Raw genomic sequence first — 23,409 nt, 5'->3', positions numbered from 1 at the left:
CGCCCTCACACAAAATGATATCAAAAAAATCGTGGCCTTCTCCACCTCAAGTCAACTAGGTCTAATAATAGTCACTATTGGTATTAACCAACCACACTTAGCATTCCTACACATCTGCACTCATGCCTTCTTCAAAGCTATACTCTTGATGTGCTCTGGATCTATTATCCATAACTTAAATAACGAACAAGACATCCGAAAAATAGGTGGTCTATTTAAAACAATGCCCCTCACCTCAACTTCCCTAGTTATTGGCAACCTAGCACTCACGGGAATACCCTTCCTCACAGGCTTCTATTCCAAAGACCTCATTATCGAAGCCACAAATACGTCATATACCAACGCCTGAGCCCTATCTATTACTCTCATCGCCACCTCCCTAACAAGCGCCTACAGTACTCGAACCATTCTCCTTACCCTAACAGGACAACCCCGCTTCCCAATCCTAATAAGCATCAACGAAAACAACCCCGCCCTATTAAACCCAATTAAACGCCTCATAATAGGCAGTATAATTGCAGGATTCCTTATCACCAACAATATCCCCCCTACCTCACTTCCCCAACCAACAATACCCTCCTATCTAAAATTCTCAGCCTTATGCGCAACTGCCCTCGGCTTTCTAACAGCCCTAGACCTCGCCCTTATAACCAACAAACTAAAAGTAAAAAATCCATCACAAATATTCAAATTCTCCAATATACTAGGATACTTTCCCACCACAGTCCATCGTATAGTTCCCTATCAACACCTACTTATAAGTCAAAATTTAGCCCTTCTCCTATTAGATTCAACGTGACTAGAGAAATCTATACCCAAAATAATCTCACAAACACATATTACTGCTTCCATAACTGTAACTACCCAGAAAGGCATAATCAAACTCCACTTCCTCTCTTTCCTCATTCCCCTTACCCTAACTCTACTTCTAATAATATAGCCTATTACCTCGAGTAATCTCAATCACAATATATACACCAACAAACAACGTTCAACCAGCAACCACCACTAATCAAACGCCCATAATCATACAAGGCACCCGCACCAATAGAATCGCCTCGAACTAACCCTGATCATTCCCCCTCAAAAATCGCCCAACTACCCATATTATTAAAATTAACCACCACCACTACTCCATCAAAACTTAAAACCCATAAAATTAATACTACTTCCATTATTAATCCCACCAAAAGACCCCCTAGAACCTCAAACCCTGAGCCTCATGTCTCAGGATACTCTTCAATAGCCATCACCGCAGTATAGCCAAAAACAACTATTATACCCCCCAAATAAATTAAAAATATCATTAAACCCATGTAGGCCCCCCCATAATTTAAAATAATTACACAACCAATTACACCACTAACAATCAACGCTAAATCCCCATAAATGGGAGAGGGCTTAGAAGAAAAACCCACAAACCCCATAACCAACAATACTCTTAATGTAAATAAAATATATGTCATTGCTTCCATATGGACTTCAACCATAACCAATGATATGAAAAACCATCGTTGTATTTCAACTATAAAAGCACCAAATGATTCCAATACGCAAATCTAACCCAATCATAAAAATAATCAACCACTCCCTCATTGACCTACCTACCCCATCCAACATTTCTGTGTGATGAAATTTCGGCTCACTTCTTGCAACCTGCCTAATTCTACAAATTATCACAGGCCTATTCTTAGCAATGCACTACTCACCAGACACTTCCTCTGCTTTCTCCTCAATCGCACACATCACTCGAGACGTAAATTACAGCTGAACCACCCGCTATCTCCACGCTAACGGTGCCTCCATACTCTTCATCTGCCTCTTCCTGCACGTAGGCCAAGGCCTCTACTATGGCTCATATCTTCTCCTAGAAACCTGAAACATTGGCATCATGCTTCTACTCATAACCATAGCAACAGCCTTCATGGGCTACGTACTCCCATGAGGCCAAATATCATTCTGGGGGGCAACAGTAATCACAAATCTACTCTCAGCAGTCCCATACATCGGAACCAACCTTGTTCAATGGGTCTGAGGTGGGTACGCCATTGATAACCCCACTCTCATATGATTCTCCACCCTACACTTCATCCTACCCTTCATTATCGTCACTCTCACAACTGTACACTTACTATTCCTACACGAAACAGGGTCGAACAACCCTTGCGGAATTTCCTCTAACTCAGACAAAATCACCTTTCACCCCTACCATACAATTAAAGATATCCTAGGTCTAATCCTCCTCCTCTTTACCCTAACAACATTAACATTATTTTCACCCGACCTCCTAAGCGACCCAGATAACTATATCCCAGCCAACCCACTAAGCACTCCTCCACATATTAAACCAGAATGATACTTCCTATTCGCATATGCAATTCTACGATCTGTGCCCAACAAATTGGGAGGCGTACTAGCACTCTTCCTATCAATTCTCATTCTAGCAATTATCCCCATACTCCACAAATCCAAACAACAAAGCATAATATTCCGCCCACTCAGCCAATTCCTATTCTGACTTCTAGTTACAATTCTACTAACCCTAACCTGAATTGGAAGCCAACCAGTGACCCAACCTTTTATCATCATTGGCCAAATAGCATCCACAATATACTTTATCACGATCCTAATCTTAATACCGCTGGCCTCCCTAATCGAGAACAACCTACTCAAATGAACCTGCCCTCATAGTATAAATTAATACACTGGCCTTGTAAACCAGAAATGGAATATTCTCCCCAGGGCAATCAGAAAGAAAGTACTTAACTCTACTGCCAACACCCAAAACTGGCGTTCTGACTTAAACTACTTTCTGTATTTTATGTTGTACAAGCCCTACAGCATAACTTTAGTACTAACCTACCTTTAATGCCATTATGTAATTCGTGCATTACTGCTAGCCAACATGTATAATATATAGTACTATATATGCTTAACTGTACATAGCACATGTTTTTACATACGTACCTAATCCCCTTAAAAGACATGCTTACAAGCAAGAACTCTAATGAATACTTCAACAGTAACACATAACACACTCCCTCAAAGTCCCCCATGGATACCAACAGAACTAGCCCTATATTAATCATACATAGTACATTACATTGTTCATTGGACATAGCACATACCTATTAAAAAATCCTCCTCACCACGGATGCCCCCCCTCACTTAGGAATCCCTTGTTCACCATCCTCCGTGAAATCAATATCCCGCTCAAGAGTGCTACTCTCCTCGCTCCGGGCCCATAACTTGTGGGGGTAGCTATAATTGAACTGTATCCGGCATCTGGTTCTTACCTCAGGGCCATAGCAATCAAGATCGCCCACACGTTCCCCTTAAATAAGACATCTCGCTGGATCACGGGTCTATCACCCTATTAACCAGTCACAGGAGCTCTCCATGCATTTGGTATCTTTTATCTCTGGTCCGCACGCAACCCCATCGCAGAATGCTGACTCCCACCACATCCCGTCCTGCCGCGCCTGCCTTTGATCCCTAGTCCATGACGTTATTAATCGCACCTACGTTCAATATCCTAGACCCGCATAACTACCAGTAAGGTGTTATTTAATTCATGCTTGTAGGACATATCAATAATCAACTCCACGACACCACTCCCACCACACCACAAAACCACAATAAAAATTCCATCAAAACCCCCCACCCCCATCTCTGACCCCCACCTAAACCCACTTTTGCCAAACCCCAAAAACAAAAGCCTCAATTTGCCCGGCCAGAGCTTATATTTTCTTTTTTTTTTTTTTTGAGACGGAGTCTCGCTGTGTCTCCCAGGCTGGAGTGCAGTGGAGTGATCTCGGCTCACTGCAAGCTCCGCCTCCCGGGTTCACGCCATTCTCCCGCCTCAGCCTCCCAAGTAGCTGAGACTACAGGCGCCCGCCACCACGCCCGGCTAGTTTTTTGTATTTTTAGTAGAGACGGGGTTTCACCATGTTAGCCAGGATAGTCTCGATCTCCTGACCTCGTGATCCACCCGCCTCGGCCTCCCAAAGTGCTGGGATTACAGGCTTGAGCCACCGCGCCCGGCCCAGAGCTTATATTTTCATCTTTTAGGTGTGCACGACTCCAAATGCCATCCCCTCAACTAATATAAATTTACTTCACCAAACACTCTTGAGAGCAACCCAGGGCCCCTTTCCTTCCCGCCCCCCCGCCCCTCACATTTGCCTACCCACTACCAAACCAATACCTCTCCTACTACAACCCCAAAGAAATCACTCCATAGTCATACCCATTTACTCGTTTATGTAGCTTAAACCTACCTAAAGCAAGACACTGAAAATGCCTAGATGGGCTTGCACACCCCATAAACAAATAGGTTTGGTCCTGGCCTTTCTATTGGCTCTTAGCAAGATTACACATGCAAGCATCCCCGCCCCGGTGAAGACGCCCTACAAATCACTATGACCAAGAGGAGCAAGTATCAAGCACGCACACGCAGCTCAAAACACTTTGCCTAGCCACACCCCCACGGGAGACAGCAGTGACAAATCTTTAGCAATAAACGAAAGTTTAACTAAGCTATGCTATAATAAGGGTTGGTTAATTTCGTGCCAGCCAGCGCTGTCATACGATTAACCCTAGCCAACAGAGATCGGCGTAGAGAGTGTTTTAGATCTGATACAATAAAGCTAAACTCCATCTAAACCGTAAAACCCTAGCTGATGTAAAATAAACTACGAAAGTGGCTTTAAAATTTCTGAACACACCATAGCCAAGGCCCAGACTGGGATTAGATACCCCACTATGCTTAGCCCTAAACCTCAATAGTTAAAACAACAAAACTACTCACCAGAATACTACAAGCAACAGCTTAAAACTCAAAGGACTTGGCGGTGCTTCACATCCCCCTAGAGGAGCCTGTTCTATAATTGATAAACCCCGATCCACCCCACCCTCTCTTGCTCAGTCTATATACCGCCATCTTCAGCAAACCCTGATGAAGGTTACGAAGTGAGCGCAAATGCCCTCCCCGCAAAAACGTTAGGTCAAGGTGTAACCTATGAGATGGTAAAAAATGGGCTACATTTTCTACCTCAGAAAACCCCACGATAACTCTTATGAAACCTAAGAGTCCAAGGAGGATTTAGCAGTAAATTAAGAATAGAGTGCTTAATTGAACTAGGCCATAAAGCACGCACGCACTGCCCGTCACTCCCCTCAAATATATTTAAGGAACATCTTAACTAAACACCCTAATATTTATATAGAGGGGATAAGTCGTAACACGGTAAGTGTACTGGAAGGTGCACTTGGATAAATCAAGGTATAGCTTAACATAAAGCATCTGGCTTACACCCAGAAAATCTCAACACCGCTTGACTACCTTGAGCTAACACTAGCTCTAAGCACAATCAACACTAACACCAAACCAACATATACCAAACCATTCACCTACGTAAAGTATAGGCGATAGAAATTTTAACCTGACGCTATAGATACAGTACCGTAAGGGAAAGATAGAAAACCACCCAAGCACAAAATAGCAAGGATTAACCCCTGTACCTTTCGCATAATGAATTAGCTAGAAATAATTTCACAAAGAGAACTAAAGCCAAATTCCCCGAAACCAGACGAGCTACCCAAAAACAGCTAAAAGAGCACACCCGTCTATGTGGCAAAATAGTGGGAAGATTTCTGGGTAGAGGTGACAAGCCTACCGAGCCTGGTGATAGCTGGTTATCCAAGATAGAATCTGAGTTCAACCTTAAGTTTACCTATAAAACCACTTAATCCTCCTGTAAACTTAATTGTTACTCTAAAGAGGGTCAGCTCTTTAGACAGTAGGAAAAAACATTATATAGAGAGTAAAAACCCCAATTACCATACTTGGCCTAAAAGCAGCCATCAATTAAGAAAGCGTTCAAGCTCAACATCAACTATCCAAAAAACCCCAAACACATAACTGAACTCCTCACACTACATTGGATTAATCTATCACCCTATAGAAGTAATAATGCTAGTATAAGTAACATGAATACTTTCTCCACCGCATAAGCCTAAATCAGACCGAAAGCCTCACCGATATTTAACAGCCTAGTATTGATAAACATAAACAAGCCCATACTACTTTCACTGTTAACCCAACACAGGCATGCTTTCAAGGAAAGGTTAAAAAAAGTAAAAGGAACTCGGCAAACTTAACCCCCGCCTGTTTACCAAAAACATCACCACTAGCATTACTAGTATTAGAGGCACTGCCTGCCCAGTGACGCACGTTTAACGGCCGCGGTACCCTGACCTTGCAAAGGTAGCATAATCACTTGTTCTTTAAATAGGGACTCGCAAGAATGGCAACACGAGGGTTTAACTGTCTCTTACTTTCAACCAGTGAAATTGACCTGTCCGTGAAGAGGCGGATATATAATAATAAGACGAGAAGACCCTATGGAGCTTTAATTTATTAATGCAACCAGGAATCATACAAACCTACGGATTTTTAAATCTCTACACCTGCATTAAAAATTTTGGTTGGGGTGACCTCGGAGCACAACCAAACCTCCGAATAATCCATGCCGAGACCACACAAGCCAAAGTGAACTAACATTTACAATTGATCCAATAATTTGATCAGCGGAACAAGTTACCCTAGGGATAACAGCGCAATTCTATTCTAGAGTCCATATCGACAATAGAGTTTATGACCTCGATGTTGGATCAGGACATCCTAATGGTGCAGCAGCTATCAAGGGTTCGTTTGTTCAACGATTAAAGTCCTATGTGATCTGAGTTCAGACCGGAGCAATCCAGGTCGGTTTCTATCTATTCTACATTTCTCCCTGTACGAAAGGACAAGAGAAATAAGGCCCACTTCATAAAGCGCCTTCATTACATAAATGACCTAATCTTAATTTAGCAAAATATTATACATCTCACCCAAAAACATGGTTTGTGAAGATGGCAGAGCCCGGCAATTGCATAAAACTTAAAACTTTACAATCAGAGGTTCAACTCCTCTTCTTAACATCATGACCACGATAAACCTTCTACTCCTCATTATACCTACGCTAGCCGCCATGGCGTTCCTTACACTCGTTGAACGAAAGTTACTAGGCTATATACAACTATGTAAGGGGCCCAACGTTGTAGGTCCCTACGGACTACTACAACTCTTTGCTGATGCAATAAAACTCTTCGCCAAAGAACCTCTAAAACCCTCAACATCCACCACTGCTCACTATATTACCGCACCCGCTCTAGCTTTCTCCATTGCCCTCCTCCTATGAACCCCCCTCCCCATGCCCAACCCCCTAATTAACTTCAACCTAGGACTCCTATTTATCCTAGCCACATCCAGTCTAACTGTCTACTCCATCCTATGATCCGGATGAGCATCAAATTCAAACTACGCTCTAATTGGAGCCCTACGAGCCGTCGCCCAAATGATCTCATACGAGGTCACCCTCGCCATCATTCTACTATCAGTTTTGCTAATAAGTGGCTCATTCAACCTCAACATACTCATTACAACACAAGAACACCTCTGACTTCTCCTGCCATCATGACCACTAGCCATAATATGATTTACCTCCACACTAGCAGAAACAAATTGAAGCCCCTTCGATCTCATAGAAGGCGAATCGGAACTAGTATCAGGCTTTAACACTGAATACTCCGCAGGTCCATTCGCTCTATTCTTCATGGCCGAATACATAAACATTATCATAATAAATGCCCTAACAACCACAATTTTCCTGGGCACATTCTACCCCATCCATTCACCAGAACTATTCACAACATGCTTTACCATTAAAACACTCCTCCTAACTTCCTTATTTCTATGAGTCCGAGCAGCATACCCCCGATTCCGTTACGATCAACTTATACACTTATTATGAAAAAACTTTCTCCCACTTACACTAGCACTCCTCATATGAAATACCTCAATGCCCATCGTAACCTCCAGCATCCCCCCTCAAACCTAGAAATATGTCTGACAAAAGAGTTACTTTGATAGAGTAAATAATAGAGGCCCCAACCCTCTTATTTCTAGGACTGCAGGCATCGAACCTACCCCCGAGAACCCAAACTTCTCCGTGCTACCTCTCACACCCTATCCTAGAGTAAGGTCAGCTAAATAAGCTATCGGGCCCATACCCCGAAAATGTTGTCACACCCTTCCCGTACTAATCAACCCACTAGCTCAACTTATTATCTACACCACGGTAATCACAGGCACACTCATTACAACACTAAGCTCACACTGATTCCTAGCCTGAGCAGGTCTAGAAATAAACATATTAGCCTTTACTCCAATTCTAATCAAAAAAACAAACCCCCGCTCCACAGAAGCCGCTACTAAATATTTCCTAGTACAATCTACCGCATCCATAATCCTCATAATAGCAATTGTTTCCAACAACCTACTATCAGGATACTGAACAATAACAAGTCACACCAATCAACTCTCATCCCTAATAATAACAACCGCCCTTGCCATAAAACTAGGAATAGCTCCATTCCACTTTTGAGTTCCAGAAGTCACCCAAGGAACACCTCTAACCTCTGGCCTACTCCTCCTCACATGACAAAAACTGGCCCCCATCTCAATCATATACCAAATTCACCCATCGATCAACACCTGCATTCTCCTAACCCTCTCAACCCTATCTATTATAGTAGGCAGTTGAGGAGGCCTCAACCAAACACAATTACGCAAGATTCTAGGATACTTTTCACTCACTCACATGGGCTGAATAACAATAACACTAACATATAACCCAACTATCACAATTCTCTACTTAACTATATATATCACCCTAACAACTACCATATTCTTAACCCTCAACCTAAACTCAAACACCACAACTCTCATGCTATCTCACACCTGAAACAAATCAACCTGTCTAGTACCACTAATAACATCTACCCTCCTATCTCTAGGAGGCTTACCCCCTCTAACCGGCTTCCTACCCAAGTGAATCACCATTCAAGAACTCACAATAAACAATAACTTCGTCATCCCCTCCATCATAATTATCATAACCCTACTCAACCTATACTTCTACATACGCCTAATCTACACTATCTCCCTAACACTATTTCCCACATCCAACAACACAAAAATAATATGGCAATTCGAAAACACAAAACCCACACTCCTTATTTCCCCACTCATTATTGCCTCCACCCTCTTACTACCAATCTCCCCCCAATCCTGTCTATCCCCTAGAAATTTAGGTTAAGCAAGACCAAGGACCTTCAAAGCCCTTAGCAAGTAAAATTACTTAATTTCTGAAATACATAAGGACTGCAAATGCCTGCTCTGCATCAATTGAACGCAAATCAATTACTTTAATTAAGCTAAGCCCTCACTAGATCAATGGGACTCTAACCCACAAAAACTTAGTTAACAGCTAAACACCCTAACCAACTGGCTTTGATCCACTTCTCCCACCGCAGGGAAAAAAGGCGGGGGAAGCCCCGGCAGAAACTTAAAACTGCTCCTTTGAACTTGCAATCCAATGTGAAAATCACCCCAGGGCTGGTAAAAAGAGGGTTAGACCTCTGTCTTTAGGTTTACAGCCTAATGCCTACTCAGCCATTTTACCTTCCCTCCTTTCTATTCCTACCTATGCTCATCAATCGTTGACTATTCTCAACAAACCATAAAGACATTGGGACCCTATACCTGCTATTTGGTGCATGAGCTGGAGTCATAGGTATGGCTCTGAGCCTTCTCATTCGAGCTGAACTAGGTCAACCCGGCAATCTGCTAGGCAATGACCATATCTACAACGTTATTGTAACAGCTCATGCGTTCATTATAATCTTCTTCATAGTCATACCCATTATAATCGGAGGCTTTGGGAACTGACTAGTGCCCCTAATAATTGGCGCTCCTGATATGGCATTCCCCCGTCTAAACAATATAAGCTTCTGACTCCTTCCCCCCTCTTTCCTACTACTAATGGCATCAGCCATAGTAGAAGCCAGTGCCGGAACAGGTTGAACAGTATATCCTCCTTTGGCAGGAAACTTCTCTCATCCAGGGGCCTCCGTGGACTTAATCATCTTCTCTCTTCACCTAGCAGGCATTTCCTCTATCTTAGGAGCCATCAACTTCATCACCACCATCATTAACATAAAACCTCCAGCAATATCCCAGTATCAAACTCCCTTGTTTGTCTGATCAATCTTAATTACAGCAATCCTCCTACTCCTCTCTTTGCCAGTCTTAGCCGCCGGCATCACTATCCTACTAACAGATCGCAACCTCAACACTACTTTCTTTGATCCTGCTGGAGGAGGAGACCCTATCCTATACCAACACTTATTTTGATTCTTCGGCCACCCCGAAGTCTATATCCTTATTCTTCCTGGATTTGGGACAATTTCCCATATTGTAACTCACTACTCTGGGAAAAAAGAGCCATTTGGGTACATGGGTATAGTCTGGGCTATGATATCAATTGGATTTCTAGGTTTTATTGTATGAGCTCATCACATGTTTACAGTTGGTATAGATGTAGATACATGGGCCTATTTCACTTCTGCCACTATAATTATTGCAATCCCTACTGGTGTTAAAGTTTTCAGCTGACTTGCCACACTCCACGGGGGCAATATTAAATGATCCCCCACAATACTTTGAGCCCTAGGCTTTATTTTTCTATTTACCGTAGGAGGCCTAACCGGCATTATCTTAGCAAACTCATCTCTAGATATCGTATTACACGATACATACTACGTTGTCGCCCACTTTCACTATGTTTTATCAATAGGAGCTGTCTTCGCCATTATAGGAAGCTTTATTCATTGATTCCCTCTATTTTCAGGCTACACATTAGACCAGACTTATGCCAAAGCCCATTTTATTATTATATTTGTAGGTGTAAATTTAACCTTTTTTCCACAACACTTCCTTGGCCTATCCAGGATACCCCGACGCTACTCTGATTACCCCGATGCTTACACCACATGAAACACCCTATCATCTCTAGGCTCCTTTATCTCACTAGTAGCAGTAATCTTAATAATTTATATAATTTGAGAAACCTTTGCCTCAAAACGCAAAGTACTACTAATCGAACAACCCTCTACTAGCCTAGAGTGATTAAATGGCTGTCCTCCACCCCACCACACATTTGAAGAACCAACCTATATTAAACTAAACGAAAAAGGAGAGAGTCGAACCCCCTAAAACTGGTTTCAAGCCAATCTTATAGCCCCTATAACTTTTTCAATAAGGTATTAGAAAAATTATTTCATAGCTTTGTCAAAGCTAAATTGTAGGTCAAGCCTTATGTATCTTATATGGCTCACCCAGTTCAGCTAGGCCTACAAGACACCACATCCCCTGTCATAGAAGAACTAATCACTTTTCACGACCATGCTTTTATAGCTATATCTTTAATTAGCTTTCTAGTCTTATACGCCTTATCCTCAACACTCACAACAAAACTTACCAACACCAACATCACAGATGCCCAAGAAATAGAGACCATCTGGACTATTTTACCTGCAATTATCTTAGTCCTAATCACCCTTCCATCCCTGCGCATCCTGTATCTAACAGACGAAATCAACAACCCCTCCTTTACTATTAAATCAATCGGACACCAATGATACTGAACCTACGAGTACACAGACTACGGAGGCTTAATCTTTAACTCTTATATACTACCCCCACTATTCTTAAACCCAGGTGACCTTCGACTTCTAGAAGTTGACAATCGAGTAGTCCTCCCAATTGAAGCCCCCGTCCGTATAATAATCACATCCTAAGATGTCTTACATTCATGAACTATCCCTACACTAGGCCTAAAAACAGATGCAGTGCCTAGACGCTTAAACCAAACTATATTCACCGCCACACGACCAGGCGTCTACTATGGACAATGCTCAGAAATCTGTGGCGCAAACCACAGCTTCATACCAATCGTCGCAGAACTTATCCCACTAAAAATCTTTGAAATAGGACCTGTATTTACCCTATAAACCCCCCCCCCATAAGCCCTTAAAAATACTTTACAGACCCGCTGTACAGCTATCCTAGCATTAACCTTTTAAGTTAAATATTGAGGAACATACCCTCTACAGTGAAATGCCCCAATTAGATACATCTACATGATTCACTACTATCATGACGATGCTTCCTACACTATATCTTATTATACAATTAAAACTGCTAAACACAAATTACTATCAACCCCCCTTACAAAAAAACCCTAGCCTACAAATCCACAATAATCACTGACAACTAAAATGAACGAAAATCTATTTACCCCGTTCCCAACCCCAATAATCCTCAGCCAATCCGCCACAATTCCCATTATCCTATTTCCTACACTGCTAATTCCAACCTCCAAACGCCTCATTAACAACCAACTAATCACTATTCAACAAAGCCTGACTCAACTCACTCTAAAGCAAATAATAGTAACTCACAATACTAAAGGGCAATCCTGAGCTCTTATACTAATATCCCTAATCACCTTTATTGCCATAACCAACCTCCTAGGACTCCTACCCCACTCATTTACGCCAACCACCCAACTTTCTATAAACCTGGCTATAGCAATCCCCCTATGAGCAGGCACAGTGATTGTGGGCCTTCGCTTTAAAACCAAAAATTCCCTAGCCCATCTTCTACCACAAGTACACCCACATACTAGTAATAATCGAAACTATTAGTCTACTTATCCAACCAGTAGCCCTAGCTGTACGACTAACCGCTAATATCACAGCTGGTCACCTACTAATGCATCTGATTGGAAGCGCTGCACTAGTATTATCAACCATTAGCTTCCCCGCTGCCTTACTAACTTCTATACTCCTAACACTACTAACCATTCTAGAAATTGCAGTCGCTCTAATTCAGGCCTACGTCTTTACACTCTTAGTCAGCCTTTACTTACACAACAATACCTAATGACCCACCAACTTCATGCTTGTCACATAGTTAAACCTAGCCCCTGACCATTAACAGGAGCCCTATCAGCTCTCCTATATAACATCCGGCTTAGTTATATGATTTCACTTTTACTCCATCACCCTACTGACACTAGGCCTACTAACCAATGTACTAACCCTATACCAATGATGATGCAATATTGTACGAGAGAGCACTTATCAAGGCCACCATACAGTACCTGTCCAAAAAAGCCTTTGATATGGAATAACATTATTCATCATCTCAGAAGTCTTCTTCTTCACCGGCTTCTTCTGAGCGTTTTACCACTCGAGCCTCGCTCCAACACCCCACTTAGGGGGTCACTGACCACCAACAGGCATTACCCCTTTAAATCCCCTAGAAGTACCTCTTCTAAACACCTCTGTACTACTCGCATCAGGAATTACAATCACCTGAGCCCACCATAGCCTCATAAACAATAACCGAAAACAAACAATCCAAGCCTTACTTATCACAATTCTACTGGGCATCTACTTCACCCTACTACAAATCTCAGAATACTTTGAAGCACCTTTCACTATCTCCGACGGTATTTACGGTTCAACATTTTTCGTCGCCACAGACTTCCACGGACTTCACATCATCATTGGAACTACATTTCTTCTTATTTGCCTCATTCGCCAACTATTATACCACTTCACATCAAACCACCATTTCGGCTTTGAAGCCGCCGCCTGATACTGACACTTCGTAGATGTTGTCTGACTGTTCCTCTACCTTTCTATCTATTGATGAGGATCCTACTCTTTTAGTATAACTAGTACAATTGACTTCCAATCAATCAGCTTTGATAGTATTCAAAAAAGAGTAATCAACCTAGTACTAGCCTTAACAATTAACACCCTTTTGACCTCACTACTAATAATTATCATATTCTGATTACCCCAACTCAACTCCTATGCAGAAAAAACTAACCCTTACGAATGTGGATTTGATCCCCTAAATCCCGCTCGTATCCCATTCTCAATAAAATTTTTCCTGATCGCCATCACTTTTCTACTATTCGACCTGGAGATCGCTCTACTACTATCCCTACCATGAGCCCTCCAAACAACAAACCTTCCAGTAATAATCAAAACATCTATCATATTTATCATCATCCTAATTCTCAGCCTAGCCTATGAATGAACCCAAAAAGGACTAGACTGAGCCGAATTGGTAAGTAGTTTAAACAAATGATTTCGACTCATTAAATTATGATAACCATACATTTGGTCTTTATCACTCTTCCATAATGCCTCCATGGCAAGGGTGGCAGAGAGGAAGAATTATGCTGAGGAAGTAGAACTGACTAGAAGTCATGAACAATGCTTGGTGACTAGATTCTAGAACAGACGAATACGGCTTTGCTTTGCTTCCAAGCTTCTGTGTCAGGAATGGTTTCATTCATCTACACAGGGAACAGAGGATAGAGGGGTGATGTCTTCAGGCTAGGGCATGTATAGGGTGACCAAATCTGACCTTGTATTGTGCAAACTCAGGACTTTCGTAGAGAAAGGGGTCACCATCCAGAGGGATGCCAGATAAAAATGTACAATGGGACTAAGCCAGGCAAACAGTGGCACATGTTCACGTTAGACATGTGGAATCTGATATTGCTGTAAGAAATACAGAAGAACATGGGATAAATGGCAATGGAGGCCTAAAACTCAGCAGAAATGGCTGAACTTATAATTTGTGAACTGTTATTTATGGTTGTTGGTGGAGCCCACAGTAGTGAAGGAGATGGCTCAGGGAGATCACATTAAAGGCGATGAGGAGAAAAACTAATGATCAAATTCTAGTGAAGGGGAAGTAAGGGTAGCAAGTATAATTTCAAATTAACATTTAATTTAAAAATTATATACTACTACTGTTTATTATTTAACCCCTCCCTTCCAAGTTAATTTCATTTACACTATTCATGAGGCTACACAGTTTAGTAAAGGGTCCATTTAAGCAGGATGAATTTAACTCACTAATTCCAGAATGAAAGCAAAAGCTCTCTGCATCTACGCTAAATTATTTGACATAAATAGTTGTCTTGCTACAGAAAGCAAATAGAGTACACTTTCCACTATAATTAGAATTAAATACATTGGAGCTTCCCAATAACATCAGATACTCCTAGAGTCTTTGGCAATAAAATCCTTTTGCCTCAGATTCAGGTTGGGCCCATGTTATTTCCAGTTCCTCACTATCAGAATCAAAGTAAAGATCCAGGAAAGAAAATAGGCACATTTACCTTAAGGAAATCCAATAATACTAGCTTAGATGGAAGTACTATATCATTGATTGAATGCACAGTAATTTCAGACTCATCTGATAATTTCTTTAATCTAAAGGATGATTATTACAGCAAGAATCTAATTACAGTTGAATATTTTATATTTTAATATCAAGACATCATTGCCTCTCTGGATTTCTTTTCTGCCTCATTCAGGGTCTCAGAGATTTTAAAGTATATTTTTGAGTAGATGCAATTTTTTGCTTACCTATTAACTTCAGAATCTATTCTCCTCTTAAGATGTATCTGCTACTCATGTTTTCTCATAGAGCTAGATAAAAGCAGATCTGTCTAGAACACAGATTTTGGGACCCCAGACCACTGATTTTCTGTCATATGAAGTGTCATTCTGTGACACAAAAATACAAACTAAGTTCAATTTCTTTTTTACAAAATAAAATCACAAAGGTAAATTTGCCAGGGCTTATTTAAAAATTCTCCATATAAAGTTTTCTAAGCTTATGCATTTCTATTTATTTATTTATTTATTTATTTACCTTTTTGCATTAGCAGATGTCTTGATTTATCCAGGATACACTTCCTTTTTGTTACTATATCTAATCAAACTTTGATTTTGTATTCTGTTTCTTCAAGTTTTTAAGTCTATGGCCCTTAAAGAATACCAAATTTTTTCTAATATAGAAGCATTAATGAAAGGTGCTTGCCTTCTCATAGCTAAGTAGCCTTGAATATTATTCAACTCATGTAGAATATCAGCTTTGTGTGTGTGTGTGACATTCAGGAATCTGACTTGAAATGGTTGGAGTTAAGGGTTCTTTCTATACTCCCAGGAAAATTGACAACACACACACACACACACACAAACACACGAAGATAAAATGAAACCACAACACTGAAGGAAAAAGGTCTGTTCCTGGTTTCTTGTCAGTAGACATTTTTTTTCTTCCATAAATTTCCATCACCTCTAAAGCTGGGCTACACAGCACTGAGCACTTACTATTGACAATAGCTGTGGGCAAAATAGAAGCCATGGCAGCTTGCTGAGGAAGCAGCTGAATTGAGTCCAGCAGGCGTGCAGGGTACATCCCTTCTGTGAAAGTCATCTGACTGGCAGCTTGTAGCCTTGAGTCAAAATCCACCACAAAGGCAATTAGCTCTTCACCCTCAGAGATGGCCTTCGTAGTTGTACACCAAAGCTGACCCCCTATTAGGAAGAAAAAAGAAAAAGATAATATTGACATAGGATGCTTGAGTCTGTTGTACACTAGCTTGATGTCCACAGCACCTTCTCATGTTTTTCACACCGGTTCCTACTGGAGTGGAGTGTTTGATCAAGGCAACAGTTGTGCTCCTTTTGCCTCCTGTGTGGAAAATTGTACTTTTTGCATTAAATGAACTGTTTAGTGACCAGAAGTAGGAGGAGACTGAGAATCAAGTACAGCATAAACATAATTTGTACAGATTTTTGTCAATTGTTTGCTTTCTGGGGCTTGCCTGAATCAGTAACCTTACCAGTACATTGGGATAGTACCTAAAAACCAGCATGGTAAGGACCCAGCTGCTGAAATTTATTTCCTGTGAGCATTTGAAGTTATTCTTTCTGTATTTTATGAAAGTAAGAAGTTATTTATCTCTCTCCTTCTCTTCCCCCCCATGAAATATTTCCATCATATCAATACCAATGCCCAAACTACAGAACAAGTAAACAAAAACTCCTGAAATCTAGAAAATTAAAGTGAAATTCAGGTAGTTATACTCGGCTATGTCTGCTGCCGTTTTTTTGGCTGAATGATCTTTACTTATATAATATTATGTATAATGTAGCTTCTTCATCTCCATTTACCCTGATTGAACTTCCTGAAATGAAGATATGCCAAAAATCCTTTTCAAAAAGGCTCATTTAAATAAAGATTTGTTTAAATGAAAAGAAATGTCTCTTCAAACACTAAGATATACTCTGACACTGCACTTCAACAATCACATGTTTTGCATTAAAAAGAAAAATTAACTATGCAAGTACATCTAATGTATTGGGATGTGATAGCAAATGCTCATTTATTTTACATGTTTAGACAGGCAAAGCACTTATATTTTGTTATCTACACTCTCAGGCCTAGATATATATCCTATACAGTTATGCCTGAAATAATGTAGCATTCTTGATATGTTATAAAGCTTTTTTTCCATTGTGTAAGGCTGTGTATTGCACTCATTAAGCAGCCAAAACTTGTACCCATTTTGATAAGACATATTGCTCTGTTTATCTTTCAACATAACTGTCTTTTCAACTGCACTTCATTTTTTCTACCCTTAGAGCTGATGGTTTTTAAACAACTTGTGGTAAAACTGGTGGAAAAGATAACAACAGCATATGATATGGCAGAGTTGCCCAGAAGAATCAGAACATTGTTTTAGAGAAACGTTGGGCAATTAATTAAGCCAGCTGATTAAGTTTTAAAGGTAAGGAAACAAAACCATCTGTGAGAGTATATGATTGTTAAAAAATCTAAGACTACAGACCCCAAATTTGTGTGAACGTTTCAAAGTAACAATATACCGTTAAAAAATAAAGCTAAGACTACAGACCCCAAATTTGTGTGAAAGTTTCAAAGTAACAAACAAATATACTAAAATGCTAGAAAACAACTTTTTTTCACTTTGACACGAATGTATCTGAAAGCATACAAGTTTACCACAGTTGAATAAAACAGATTTATTTTGCTTTGATTTACTTCTTTTCAAATAATAGAAGCTAAACCGTATCATGTCGAAATCAGAGGAGCGATGAAAGTGTGAGTGGTGGTATTTCTGCTGTTCTTCCCCATAGAAGGCTTCTGCGATTAGCTTCTATGTCTTCTTTCCCTTATGGGCATTCAGATCCAAACTACTTGCAACTGTAGACAAGGTAATCATTTAATCATTTGCACCTTATCTTTCCACTGAACTACAGTTTATTGAGGCTGTGTAATGAAGAGGTAGGGAAGACACAGCAAGAAACCACAACTCAGGTTTAGTTCATATGGTCTTTCAGAGTCACTAGACTTCAGTCATTAACTTTACATTATTGGTTAAGTCCAGCTATGTGTACCTTTCACAAAAGGAAGGAAAGAATTGGACTCAGGTGCCCAAGAGAAATTGAGGTTTTAGAGAAGATGCCCAGCCACAAATAATCTTTATCACTGTGGTAAGCTATAGGGTAGGACGACTCAAGAGTATTTATTCTCAAATTTTGAACCAAAAGATTTAGTAAATTAAGTAAAGTTGAAATCAAAAATACTAACTTCAAATAAAAGTGAACAAAAAAATCATTTGTATGCATCATTAAATGACTTGGCAGTTGTAATATATATTTGTGTTTTCAGATGTACCCAATAATGTTTCAAATTTTATTATCTTTATCACTTTATCTCATTTGATGGTTTAGTCAGAGTGTATCATTCTAAAAGGCTAAATTAGACTGAAAATGTACTGTTGGACTTGATGAGAAAGTTATCTTTGGATTTAATCTTTCAAATCATTCACTAATCAGTTATTCATTGAAATCTCTGCTGCGTGCTAGGCTGGGCGCTATGGCTTCACATGCAGCTCTACAATTAGAATACACACATATATGCAAATATATTACAATACCACATTAAGGGTGTCATCCCCTAATGCTAAAGAGAATGTGAGAGGAGTGAGTAACTGCCCCTTCTTGGAGAAGTTAGGCAAGCTATCCAAGGTGATGTTTTTATTAGCTCATGAAGAACAAATAGAGGTAAAACAGCAAAAACGTGTAGGCAGGATGAGGCAGGTACATCATTATTGCCCTATAAATGAGCATGTGTGAAGGTTTAGAATTACAGAAAAGTCACCCCAGTGAGTAGTTGGGACTACAGGTGTGATCATCACTCTTGGCTTTTTTTTTTTTTTTTTTTTTTTTTTTTTTTGAGACAGGGTCTCCCTCTGTCACCCAGGCTGGAGTGCAGTGGTGCCATCTCAGCTCACTGCAAGCTCCGCCTCCCCGGTTCACGCCATTCTCCTGCCTCAGCCTCCTGAGTAGCTGGGACTACAGGCGCCCGCCACCACACCCGGCTAATTTTTTGTATTTTTAGTAGAGATGGGGTTTCACCATATTAGCCAGGATGGTCTCAATCTCCTGACCTTGTAATCCACCCGCCTTGGCTTCCCAAAGTGTTGGGATTACAAGTGTGAGCCACGGAGCCTGGCTAATTTTTAAAAATATTTTTTTGTAGAGATGGAGTCTCACCATGTTGCCCAGACTGGTCTAGAACTCCTGGGCTCGAACAATCCTCTTGCCTTGGCCTCCCAAAGTGCTGGGATTGCAGGCATGAGCCATGGTGTCCAGCCAGGAGTACTTTCTTTGGGCCTGATAAGCTAAGTGGTTTATGTAGTTCATCTATTTTAATCCTGTCAATTACTCTGTGAGGTCGGTAATAGTTCCCTAGTTTGAGAAAACTGAAGCTTAGAGAGGATAACTAAGTTTCCCAAAGCCATACACAGGCTCAGTGGCAGAATTGTGACTTACACTTTTGTCTGTCCAACTGCAGAGTCCAAGCGTGCATGTGTGTGTGTTGTGTGTATATGCGTATATGTGCATGCACGGAAATAATGAATTCTGTTTTGAAAATGCAAAGTTTGGGGTACCTGACAGACTTCTGGTCAATTTATCTAGGAGAAAGATGGAACTTGGAGAAGACATACAGGCTGAAGAAAAAAAAAATGTTTTGGAAGTGATCTGCACATTCTAATTGACCATGGATGCTCTCTGCATTCATGTGGTAACCCAGGGAGAGTATGGAGTGAAAAGAGGATCACCAAAGAAACTTGGGGTATCTCAACATTTAGGATGTGCACAGAGAAGACGAGATCATTAAAATGTACCAAGAGCTTATATTTAAATGTTAGAGGGAAATCAAGAGAATGGCACCACAGAAATCAAGGGTTGGATTTCTTTATAATTGTTTGGCTGAGTTTTTAGATGGTGAATTTAGAACATACAACTTGAGGGAGTCATTCATAGGAAGTAATAACCCAAATATTGTAACGTAACTTCAATTACTGATGCTAATAAAACTTTCAGAGTGTGATCACTCTTGGGGGAATGTTTGGGCAATGGAACCAGACTGCCTAGGTGGAAATCTTGGCTCTGCCACTTATTATGTGTGTGACTTAGAACTTGTCACCTAAGCGTTCTACCTGTCAGTTTCCTCATTCCTGAAAATGCAAAAGATGATAAACAGTGCTGAACTCATGATGTTATTATGGGGATTAAATGAGCTAATATATGTGAAAGCTTAAGAACAGCACCTGACCTATAATCATATAATAAATAACATATAACAAATGTTTATATAATTGTTAGCTATTATCGTTTTAGTTTAATCTGCTTGGGGCTATTATTATTCTCATTTCTTACTGCCCTGCTAAATCCAAGAGGAAAGAAATCTCACCAGAAAGAAAAGGCACACCTGTGAATCCAATGAGCAGATCTGTCTACACTTCACTGGAGGCAGCTAACTCATTTTAGAAAAGAAGAATACGGTTGCATTTGTTTGTGGATCACAAACTATTGTGGACCAGTTAGAAACAGAAATAGTTTCTAGCAATCTTTGTGGATCTGAAGGGGCAGGAGAACCAGTTTCCTGTTTTAATGCTTCAGAGCTGAGATAAATATGGCCTACTTCAACTTACAATTGTGTAGAGGGTAGTAGTATTTACGTAAATTAAGAAGCTATACAAGCACACGAAAATGCTAAGTCATGTTGACATTTAGCTACAAAATCTTGTACCCTTTGACCTCATGTTTAAAACAAACCACAGGATATTACATTTGACTTTAAAATGAGAGCACCATTATCAGAAGAAAATAAAAAAGAAAATAAGTGTTGTTAAGGATGTAGAGAAACTGGAACCCTTGTGCACTGTTGGAGGGAATGTAAAATTGTACAAAATGATGAGCTATCCAAAAATTAAGACTAGAATTACCTATAATTTTAGCAATTCTACTTATGGATATATACTCAAAAGAAAGGAAAGCAGAGTCTCAAAGAGCTATTTGAACAGCCAAGCTCATAGCAGCATTGTTTGCAATAGCTAAAACGTGGAAGCCACCCATGGAAGTATCCATTGACAGAGGAATGGATAAGAAACATGTGATCTACACGTACAACTGAATATGATTCTGCCTTGAAAGGAAATTCTCACATATGCTACAACATGGATGAAGCTTGAGGACATTGTACTGGGTGAAATGAGCCAGTCACGAAAAGACAAACAGTGTATGATTCCACCTACATGGAGTACTTACGGTATCCCAAATCATAGAGACAGAAAGTAGAATGGTGGTTGCCTGGGGCCGGGGATAGGGGGTTGAGGCTTTAGGTTTAGCGTAAATAGAATTTCAGTTTGGCAAGATAAAGAGCTCTAGAGATGGATGGTGGTAATAGTTGCACAACAATGTGAATGCCACTGAACTATACACTTGAAAATGGTTAAGATACTACATTTTATGTTATGTGTATTTTATCAGAATTTTAAAAATCGAGAAAAAAATGAGGGTACTTTTTTTTTCACTACAAAACATCCTCTGTGAACCTAGAACATTGGCATAAAATTTTTAAGCCATAACTAAGAATAAGAATATAACTTTTAAAAAGTGGCTTCATATGAGATGATTTTAGGAAAACCAAAAAAGAAACAAAAAAAAACCCATAAAGAAACACAAAGCATAAGATCTTCTTCCTTCTCAACTTTCCTAGCAAAGCTATTTAACAAACCCCATTTGAAAGTCAGGCACCTAGTGAAATGAAGTTGCTGCTAAGAAGGAGTTCACTTTATTTGGCCATATTAACTCTTCTCATTTGAATAAACTTGGGAGACTTGTGTAGATCTGAACATTTTTTAACGATTTAGTTCCTGGTTACTTGATTGATGTGAGTTTCTGCCTGTGTTTCTAGTGCCAGTGGAGTGTTCCTGTTGACTCTCTACAGAGATGAAATTTAAGGAATCTGAACAGATGTTTTCTGTGGCTTTCATAAGAAGCAGTATGCTTAATGTGCCCCAAATTTCAACCAAGTGCATTTCCAATACACTAATCCATATTAATGCAATATTCATATGAAAACAAAGGGAATTCTGTAAAATTATTGGTTGGACATGTGGCAATGTAAATATATGCTCCATATCATTGAGTTCTGCATCCTTGGATTCAATCAAACTCAGATAAAAATATTACCCCAAATTACAATAATGAAGAACAACACAAGTAAAAAACCAATAAAGTTTTATATCAGGTACTCGAACATCCTTAGATTCTGGTGTCTGAGGAAGGTCTTGGAACCTATCCACAATGGATACTGAGGGATGACTGTATCCTTCATTGATAAAACTGTTACTATTTTGTTTACACTGCAATTCAAGGGTAAATGTTCTTATTTTAAGGAATTACACACTGATAGTGAAGAACAGGTGGCACCTGAAATCACGGAAAATGTATTTGTCCTCAATGCAAAGATGAACTATAAAGAGCACTTTATTGGTAAGTAAGAAAGTTTGGTTTGGGTCTGATTTAGTTATTAGTTACTGTGTGAGCTTGGACAATCGCATTACCTACATCCATTTTTTTTTTTTTTTTTTTTTTTTTTTTTTTTTTTTTTTTTTTTAAGACGGAGTCTTGCTCTGTCGCCCAGGCTGGAGTGCAGTGGCCGGATCTCAGCTCACTGCAAGCTCCACCTCCCGGGTTTACGCCATTCTCCTGCCTCAGCCTCCCGAGTAGCTGGGACTACAGGCGCCCGCCACCTCGCCCGGCTAGTTTTTTGTATTTTTTTAGTAGAGATGGGGTTTCACCCGTGTTAGCCAGGATGGACTCGATCTCCTGACTTCATGATCCGCCTGTCTCGGCCTCCCAAAGTGCTGGGATTACAGGCTTGAGCCACCGCGCCTGGCCTACCCACATCATTTCAAATGACAGCCTTAGACTAAATATTTCTCATCATCCAGTTGTGAGCATCTTTTTATGCTATTTGTCATGTGCTAATAATAGTAATAATCAGATTTATTAAGTGGTTACTATGTGCTACACACCTGCACTGTGCAAAAAGCTTTGCAGGAATTATCTTATTGATTTCCCCTAAGGAAGCAGTGAGGTGGCTTTTATTGATTCTCATTTTACTGTGGGATCATGATGCTGGAAGTGTAAGTTGTTCAAAGTCACACAGCTAGAAGGGAACTGGAAGATGAGAAGGAA

General features: G+C 40.2%; 1 protein-coding gene across 12 annotated transcripts in view; it reads right to left on the bottom strand.

Moving 5' to 3' along the window:
- The window catches only part of ZFPM2 (zinc finger protein, FOG family member 2), a 503,820-nt gene that overhangs the window by 9,471 nt on the left and 470,940 nt on the right, over positions 1-23,409 (bottom strand). For all 12 annotated transcript variants that reach the window (XM_073999280.1, XM_073999283.1, XM_005563905.5 and 9 more), the window contains one exon: positions 16,159-16,365. In XM_073999280.1, coding sequence (XP_073855381.1) covers positions 16,159-16,365 — 207 coding nt within the window. The remainder of the gene's footprint in view (positions 1-16,158; positions 16,366-23,409) is intronic.

The sequence above is a fragment of the Macaca fascicularis genome, chromosome 8, assembly GCF_037993035.2.
Source record: "Macaca fascicularis isolate 582-1 chromosome 8, T2T-MFA8v1.1".
Lineage (NCBI taxonomy): Eukaryota > Metazoa > Chordata > Mammalia > Primates > Cercopithecidae > Macaca > Macaca fascicularis.
The sequence above is the reverse complement of the archived record's forward strand: the minus strand, read 5'-3'. Positions and strand labels throughout refer to the sequence as shown.